This window comes from Diabrotica virgifera, chromosome 7, assembly GCF_917563875.1.
Source record: "Diabrotica virgifera virgifera chromosome 7, PGI_DIABVI_V3a".
NCBI lineage: Eukaryota > Metazoa > Arthropoda > Insecta > Coleoptera > Chrysomelidae > Diabrotica > Diabrotica virgifera.
Window position 1 is genome coordinate 164,320,315 of NC_065449.1, and position 9,299 is coordinate 164,329,613.

At 42.8% G+C, this 9,299-nt stretch overlaps 1 protein-coding gene across 1 annotated transcript; it reads right to left on the reverse strand.

Annotated features, from left to right (window-relative positions):
• Nucleotides 1–7,599: 7,599 nt before the first annotated feature.
• On the reverse strand, nt 7,600–8,946 carry LOC126888658 (uncharacterized). Its single transcript, XM_050657020.1, has one exon. The coding sequence runs from the start codon at nt 8,944–8,946 to the stop codon at nt 7,600–7,602; it is 1,347 nt and encodes a 448-aa protein (XP_050512977.1).
• Nucleotides 8,947–9,299: the final 353 nt, after the last annotated feature.

Genomic DNA, 9,299 nt, shown 5'->3' on the forward strand with positions numbered 1-9,299 from the left:
TCAAAAATGAAGCAAGCCTATGGTTCGATTGCAAAGAAGAAGAATTTGACAGTTGGCAACAATTTGAACAAAAATTTTTGAATTATTTCTGGGGAAAAGTCCAACAATTGGAAATTAACAAGGAATTGCAAAATGGGAAATACAATGATAGGATGGGTATATCAGAAAGGACATATGCATTACAAATTTACTATAACGCAAAACATTTACAATATAATTACTCATCGGAACAATTAGTCGAACTGATTGCAAGACATTTCGAAGAAACGCTGGAAGACCATATCACATTGCAAAACTACAAAGACATAGATAGTTTATGCCAATTCCTACAAATAAGAGAATTACGTGTAAGAGAAACAAAATCAAGAAGGTCGCGAGAAGATTACAGGCCCCGAGAAACACAGGATTACAGAGATAGAAATCAAAATAGGAGGGACTATACAAGACGAGATTTTAATCCCAGAAGGGAAAACGAAAATAGAGACAACGGAAGAGGAAATTATGAACAAAGAAATAGGCAATGGAATGAGGACAGAAATCGAGAATACCAGAATAGAAACACCACACGCTCAAATCAAGAAAACAGAAATAATGGTAGACAAAATGAACAGGGATATCAAGAAAACCGAAACAGATCCGACAGACCAAGAGAAAATAGAAGAGAAGTAAATAATACCCAGACAGATGGATATGACGGAGAGAGACATTATGACGAAAATATAAACAACGATGAGCAACCGGCGTTTTTTCACGACGGCGCTCACTAAAAACCAAAAATCAAACAGGAATCTTTTGTAACCCCAAGGAATTTATTAAATTGGCAAGAAACAACGAAAAGAAAAATGGAGTTAATTTAAAATTTGTGGATGGATTTATCAACGAGAAACCAATTAAAATTATGATAGACACTGGATCTGAAATAACATTGGTCAACAGAAAACTAATAGAAGAAGTTAACTTAACAAATTTAATTTACAAAATACCTAGGGTAAATTTAGTGGGCGCAAACAAACGGACATTGGCAACTATAAATGAAGGCATACGAGTAATGGTACGACTGGGTAAGAAGATGTATGCACTACAATGTGTAATAATGCCAAACATGTCACATGACATGATAGTAGGAGTTGACGAATTGGCAGAAAAACATGTAGTGATAGATTTTAAAAATAATACGATGAATCTAACAGAAGAAAAAGAAGAAGAACAGGACAAGGAACAGGAGAAACAAAATACGGACGAATCAGGTAAAGAACAAACAGTGGAAATGAATTTGGCAACGAAGCAAGGACAAAGAAGAAAAGGGAGAAAAAGTCAGAAAAAGACAAAAGAAAATGAAACCTGTGGCTCCTCAAAAGAAGAGTTGAGCCCAGAAGAAGAAAATTTGAGAGTATCAGAAACAAAGGAAACCTGGGATTCCTCAAAAGAAGAGACGAGCTCAGGAGAAGAAGAAATAAAGCAAAAAAATGAAAGCGAAAAAGATATGATCGAAACAGTGGCATTTGAAGAGGAGGCATATGAAAACGAGGATGCAGAATACACGATAAAAGTATGTGAAAAATCTGAGGAAAAAGACAGAAGATTAATATGGGAAAAAGGGAAAGACAACATAATAGCCGACACTCTAACACAGGATGAGGACACTGAAAATAGGGAAACAATTACTCTACAGGTGGGACTAATTAGAGTAATACAAGAAGAAGGGGTATAAGACGTAGATTAAAGTAAGGAAATATACAGGGAGTTGGTTTTGCCTCGAGAAAATTTATTTAAAAATGCAGATAAATTTTATCGAATACAAGGCGGGGATTTGTTATATTTCTATTTGATATAAAAATTAAAATTTGATAATTATAAACAAAATTCACTTTAATATAAAATATTTTTAATTTTCTCAACCTCGGGCATATAAATTTAGAACAACCTGTATACAACAAATTGTTATATTTAATTTTAAGAAGTGATTAGAATAAGCGTACGAAACTCGGAACAATGTGCTTAGATAAACAAAGTGAATGACGCGTACCATTATCGTTCTTCTCGGAAGGTCGATCATTAGCCTATGCTAAATAAAACTCAGTGAAATATATGATAGTTCATTATCGTTTTTCGAGGAAGGTTTCGATCATTAGCCTATGCTAAATAAGACTCATTTGAAAGAGAGAATAGGTCATTAAAATTTGTAAATAGTTAGAAAGTATTTTAGAATGGGAATTAAATATTTTCTTTTGAAATCCATTAAGCATATTTAGAAAGATTAAAAATTGGTTTTGAGGAATATTACGAATGAGAGTTGGTGGTGGAAGATTGATTTGTGAATCTGGAAGGGATATTTAGAAAGTAGGGGAATGGATGACAAAGTGAGATCAGAATGTTTTGAGCTGTCGAGAAGTGAAGTCGAGTAGTAGACGGTAGTGTACGGAGAGTGAGAAAGCCGGTAGTTCCGTGAGTGTGGAGTATCTATCGTGGAACGAGAAGTAGGCCAGGTCGAGAGTAAAAGAACCTCCTTGAGCCAAGAGTGTCCCGGTAGCTGATAGCAGTTTCGAAAAAGGTAGAACACAGCATCACGACAAAAGCAGGAACGAGAGCTATTCGAGCTAGTTTTTCAAAGGAGAACATTACTGGAAGCCAGGACGAGGTTTGATCGCAGCCAAGGATAGCAGGAAACGGGTCTTGTGTGAGGACATTTTCAGTTCACCAGGAAAAGGTCAGTCTCATTTGTTTGGACATGAATGTATGGGTTTTTCGTATTAAATTCCACATAAAAAATTGAATAACATAATCAATAATATCAGAAAAGCTTCATCAAAGTTAAATAGAGTTGTTCCTAATAACTCCTAATAGTTAAATGTTAATAAAAACTTTCAATTGAAAACCAAAAGGAAATAAGATTCCCATTTGTAAATGTTATGTTTAAGAATAATAAGAAATAGCAAATATTAAGCATTGATTGCCTTTTAAATAAAATAAAAAATATTTTGATTATAATTGTAACCCATATGTGTATTTTTTTTACTCTTTTCTTTTCTATCCTGATTAGGAACCATTAAGAAATATTTGAAGCCACGAAAGTAAGTAATTAATTTATAATTCGCCCTGAGATTGAAAACATATTGATATGTGATCTGGTTAATTAATTAGATTAGTATTAATACATTGATTAAATTAAGTGACATATAAGAATATTATCTCATATCAATAATCAAGATCACATCAATACATAATCACCCTCCTTTAAATTTCTCTCGTGCCTTCCCCGATTCATTCTCTCGGCATTAGTTTGTTCTAGTTTCCGCGCTTGTTCTGCTGCTAATATATAAGCCTCGTCCAGTCGCCTTCGCAGTTCCGCTGGGTAGCTTAACTCTCCTCGGTCATCTATTCTCGGTCCCACGTCACAGTCAAAAGGAATATGTACTTCCCTCCCAAAGGTTAACCAATTTGGGGTGAAGCCCGTAGCATTATGTTTCGCACTCCGGTAAGCCATTAGCGCCAGTCCTATATGTTCGTCCCAGTCCCGTGCCTTACTGTTCACATAATGCTTCACCATTCCAATAAGTGTTCGGTGCAATCGCTCCACCCGTCCATTTACTTGGGGCCGATACGCCGTGGTTTGAATCTTCTTGATTCCCAATAGTCTACAAACTTCTTTCATTAGCTCCGAAACAAAATTTGTCCCTTGATCCGTCAGTAACCGCTCCGGCGCTCCATGCCGAAGGACGACCTCGTTCACAAAAACACGCGCCACAGTTTCGGCCGATAAGTCTTTTATGGGTATCGCCTCAGCATATCGCGTAAAGTGGTCTACGTACGTCAAGAGATATTTATTACCTCTCTGCGTTTGTGGCAAAGGACCCACTATATCCATTCCTACCATTTCGAGAGGTCTAGACGTATGGTATGGTTCACAAATGGGCACCCTATTTACACTTTTCGTTCGTCCACATTCTCTACAGTCCTCAACATGCTTTCTTACGTCCTTTTGCATGGTTTCCCAGTAAAACTGCGACTCCGCCCGCTGAAGTGACCGCTGTACCCCACAATGTCCCGCACTCGGTTCATCATGTATCCGCTTCAACACCCGATTTCTCATTTTTACGGGTACTACGACTCGCCACCTACCGCCCGTCACTTTGTATAGTACGCCGTCCAAATCCTTTCGATATTCCTCGCTACCACTGTTGACATAGCGCTGGCACTCGTTATCGGACTCTTGAGTTCTTTTGATCCACTCCCGATCTATTGAGTAATCTTCATCGCGCCTAACATTTGCTACGGCTCTACTTAAAGCGTCCGCGTTTACGTGTCTCTTTCCCGGCTTATACACTACCTCATACTCGTACTCGGCCAGTTTCATTTGCCATCTCGCTAGTCTAGACGACGGATCTTTCACCTGCAACGTCCAACGTAACGGCGCATGATCGGTGATTACGCTAAACCTCCGCCCGTATAAGTAGCACCTAAACTGACCGATTCCCCAAACCATCGCTAAAAGTTTCTTCTCCGTTACCGAGTAGTTTCTTTCCGCCGTGTTGAGTTGCCTTGAAGCGTAGGCTATCGGATGCTCTTCTCCTCCAAGTCGCTGTGACAAAACCGCACCTAAAGCTAGTCCCGACGCATCAGTCGCTAGGATGAATGGCAGTTCAAAATCTGGATAGCGCAATACGGGGTGTTTCGACAAACTCTCTCTTAGTCGGTCGAACGCTTCCACTCTAGTTGGGGTCCACTCAAACGTAGTTTCCACTCTTATTAGTTCCGTTAGCGGCTTAGCTATTTCCGCATACCCTTTTATGAACCGCCGATAATATCCCGTCAACCCCAGAAAGGCGCGTACTTCTCGCACCGTCTTCGGCCGCGGATATGTGCGTATTGCTACAACCTTCTGTGGGTCAGGTTTTACACCTGCGCTGGTGACTAAATGACCCAAATATATCAGTTCACTCATCATGAACTGACATTTCTTAAGGTTCGCTTTAACACCTACTTCACGTAGCCGCTGTAAAACATTTCGCAACCGCCTATTGTGTTCCGTCTCATCCGCTGCAAAGATCACTACGTCGTCCAAGTAAACATAGCACTCCGTCCCCTTTATTCCCATTAGTACCGCGTCAATGAATCTCTGGAACGTCGCTGGTGCTCCTGACAGTCCAAACGCCATCCGGTTATATTCATAGTGTCCATCAATCGTATTGAACCCAGTCTTCTCTCGGTCCTCTGGTCTGATCTCAATCTGATGGTACCCGCTGGCTAGATCAATGGTCGTGTACCACTGGCATTTTCCCAACCGATCCAATGTTTCATTTATGTTGGGAAGGGGATAGGTGTCCGCCCTTGTCACCGCGTTCAACCCCCTAAAATCAGTACAAAACCTGTACTTTGCCTCCTCCCCCTCCAGAGCCTTTTTCTTTACCAACACCACTGGCGCTGCCCATGGTGAAGTCGACGGTGCAATTATACCCTTGTCCAGAAGATCCTGTATTTGCCGTCTCATCTCGTCCTGCAAGCGGAAAGGCACTCTATAAGCCGGTTTAGCTATCGGGGCAGCATCCCCCGTGATGATCTTATGTTGCACCTGATTAGTACATGAGAATTCCCCCTCCGTCTCTGCATCCATCACATCGCGGTATTCAAGCAATATCTCCCCTATATTTTTTTCCTGCCCAACTGACAAGTGGGCCAACTTCTCGTGAATTTCCTCTGTGAAGTCGGACCCTTGAGATTCAACTCTCACCTGTCTCACCATCTTGGTATTATCTCGAGTGATTATTGCCGTCTTTCCTACGACTCTTCCCGAACTTAGCTCCACGGATTCCTGGTTACAATTTATGAACTTCACCCATACGTTATCTCCCATTCGCGTTGCCATCACTCGGTTCACTCTAACACCTGATGGTAGGTGTCCAAACTGCTCGACAATTATTTCCTCTGGTTGGTTCGGTCCTCTAATTTTGGCTTTTAGTATAGTTTCGCTCCAGGCTGGCAGGTGGGCCCTACTTTTTAGTACCACTTCAGCTGGCTCCCAATTTTTCTGACAGACTCCGCCGCAAATTGCTCTTATTCGCCGATCCTTTGGTGCCCGCTGAATCTCGCCATCTATTACTTTAAAATACTCTCCTTCATCCATATGATCTCCCTGAATCTGAGTCCTCTGCAAACACACAAATTCGTCTTCCTTGCGCCTTCCATTTTCCTTTGTTTCTTTGAAATATTCCCGTACAAACTCGACATGTTTCTTCTGGTTCTCTCTATGCTCTTCACTTTGGTGCGAAATAATGGGGATATTGTCCTCCTCTGCCTCAAGTAACTTAACACGATTCTTCAATTCTATTCCACCACGTATCCCACTTTCATCAGCTGTACGCTTTATCGTCTTCTTTCGTTCCCTATTCGTTTTGCTTTTGCTCTCTGTACACTGCCGTGCATTTTGTTCCATCACTCCTTTGATTACTTCCCAATATTTATCCCGCATTACATATTCTGTCAACGCTTGCCTCTCACAGCATCTCTTGTCGGGTTGCAAGACCTCTCGAATCCTTTCTGCTAACTTAATCTTTCCCTTAAGGTTAAAATGGAATCCCTGCTTGGTATAATCGCTTCTCCTTGTGCCGCTGTATATATCGACCAGATCTACATTCATATGTATCTGCATCACCATTAACAAGTCCAAATTATGTTGACGGATGTCTTCTACAACAGTAGAACCTGACACTACGTCGAATCGTTTTGGTAGATTACAGAGAATAATCTTAGGTTTTTCTGTCTTCACAAATAACCTCGCTCTTGCATCATTTGCTTGCTCTTGTTGTTTCCGCCGAATATCGTTGGTGCCCGTTAACAAAACGAGGCAATCATTAGCTCCAAGTGTACTCGTCCGTTGCTGTACCCCATTAATAATATCTACAGTACCATGACCTGGCCAAACCATTTCCTCCATTTCCCATTCATCTCCAATCCATCGCTGAAGAAGTGGTTTCAGGAAGCGTCCATGACTATCCGCTGCGATCACTAATGTTCGTCGAGCAGAAGTTTCCTTACGGTTAACCCCCCTACCGTCATTTCCTAGCTTTTTCATTGTTGTCTCCACATGATACTCCTTGATTTCGTTTCGCTGTAAATCAAATGTTACTTTTCTCCTTTTACCTCCCAGTATCTCGTGAGTGACTTTCCGTATAACAGGTATCATGGCCTCCTTCGTCCGCAATTCATTTCTATTAACGTCGATCACCAGTCCAAGTCGTTTCATCAGATCGAGTCCCAATATACCTTCAGCTCCACAGTCCACATCGACTATCCATACCTCATGTATGGCTGCGGTATCACCGATGGTTACGTTTAGCTTCTGCTTACCCTGGATGCGCTGACATACCCCCGTCAACCCCGTAATGGTCTCGCTTCGGCCGGTGATAACTGGTACACCCTCCACAGCTTCTCGCAGTAAGGTTACATCGGCTCCCGTATCCACTAAAACTTTTCTATTAGCCCCTTGAAAATCGGCGGTAATTATCAAGGATGTTACTCCCCCTGCGGTTACGGTCGCTTTCCCAATATATCCCCCTCCAGTTTTCTGGGCCATCTCCAAGCTAGGGGAACCTGGAGGGCCACCTAGTTTGGGGAAACGCTACGGCTTTCAGCCCGTCTTCCGGCTAGGCTCGCATAATCTTCCACCCCCCTGTCTGACTTATCTGATTCCCATGGCCGTTGTCGCCGCGAAAATGGGCCCCTCCTCGCGGATGTTCCAGTATTTTGGCACTGTCTCCACACGTGACCGCCATATCCACAATTATCGCATATGGTCTGTGGACATGTGTTTATAAAGTGCCCCGGTCGCCCACACTGAAAGCATTCTTCGTTGCTCGCCCTTTTCCCCACCCGTGTTCCTTCTTCCGGTTTCCAACGTGACTCTCCACTCTTCTGGTTGCCCAGATGTATCGTGCACTCCCGTGTCCAGTGACCAACCTGTCCACACCTCCTACATGGGGTGTACGGTACTCTGCGCAGTGATCTCTGCCGCTCTCCTTGCACTTCTCCAGCCGGATTCGCCCTATCATGCCATTTACTCCCGCCCGCTACTATAGCATCTGCGCGTTTCATCTTTACAAATCCTTCCTTCTTCTCACCTTCGATCCGCCGAATTCCTCTTCGCTCGCTGCTATTGCTTACTACCGTCGCAAAGCTCTCCTCAGAACCGCTGCTGTTTGCTTCTTCTTCCTCTAGTTCCTTCCTCACCTTCCTTACTCTTTTCCGGTCACCTTCCTCTCCTATGTCCTTCAACATATCCAATACCACCGTCAGGGTATTTACTCCCTTCCTAGCCTTCACCACACGTCGTACCTCGCTATTTAAACCCTCCATGAATACTCCCAAGATCATCTCCTCTCGAATCTCATTCGCTACTTGCTTTTCCTCTTCTTTCTCATATTCTTTCACAACATAGCGCGCCGCTGTTCTACACCTATCAGCGAATCTCCGATAATTTTCCCCCTCCTTCCGTCGGATGTTCATTAGTTTCGCCATTTCCTCCACTCTGTCTTTTTTCACCCCAAACCGCTGCAATAGCAGCCCTTTTATCTCCTTCCATGTCCATCCCTCTTGCTTCTGACTCGTCGCATTTCGCAAAAATTCTGCCGACTCGCCAATCATTCTTCGTCTCACCAAATCAGCTGTGTTCTGCTCAGTCCACCCATTAATTTGCTGCAACATCTCTACTCTCTCAACAAACTCCTCTACACTCATCTCTCCTTCGCTACCACACCATTCTTTCACCTCTCTGGCACCTATCATTTCCACCCTCCTATTTCCGGCCATTCTCAGTTCTTCCATTTCCTTCCTCAAATAGTTCAGTTCGTTTTGTGCGACCCTCTGTCTCTCATCTTTTAACTTGCATACTTCCTCTCTCGCCTTTTCTAACTCTTGTTTCAACCTATCTACCTCGTCACCAACTTCCGCCATGGTTTTTAGAGACAAAACAAAACCCCAGTCTTACACCCGTCGGCACCGTGCCTTTCGCTTGGTTCTCGTCACACCTATACCCCGAGTAGACAGCCCAATGTCCACGACAACTAATAACTAATAACTAATCTATCCCACCGCTGCCAGCATTGTATCTGACCGTCTATAATGTTCTAAGGTCCTACTAAGAAATAAGAAAAGTCAATTACCTTAAATCTACGACTTCCGAAGTCTCAGCAAACACACGAACTGGTTGACGTCCTCTGCGATGGCGATGAGACACCACCTCTAGTATCCGCCACTGTCTTACTGCTCCCGGGTCCCAGCTAATCCGCCATTTAGTGTTCCAAGTC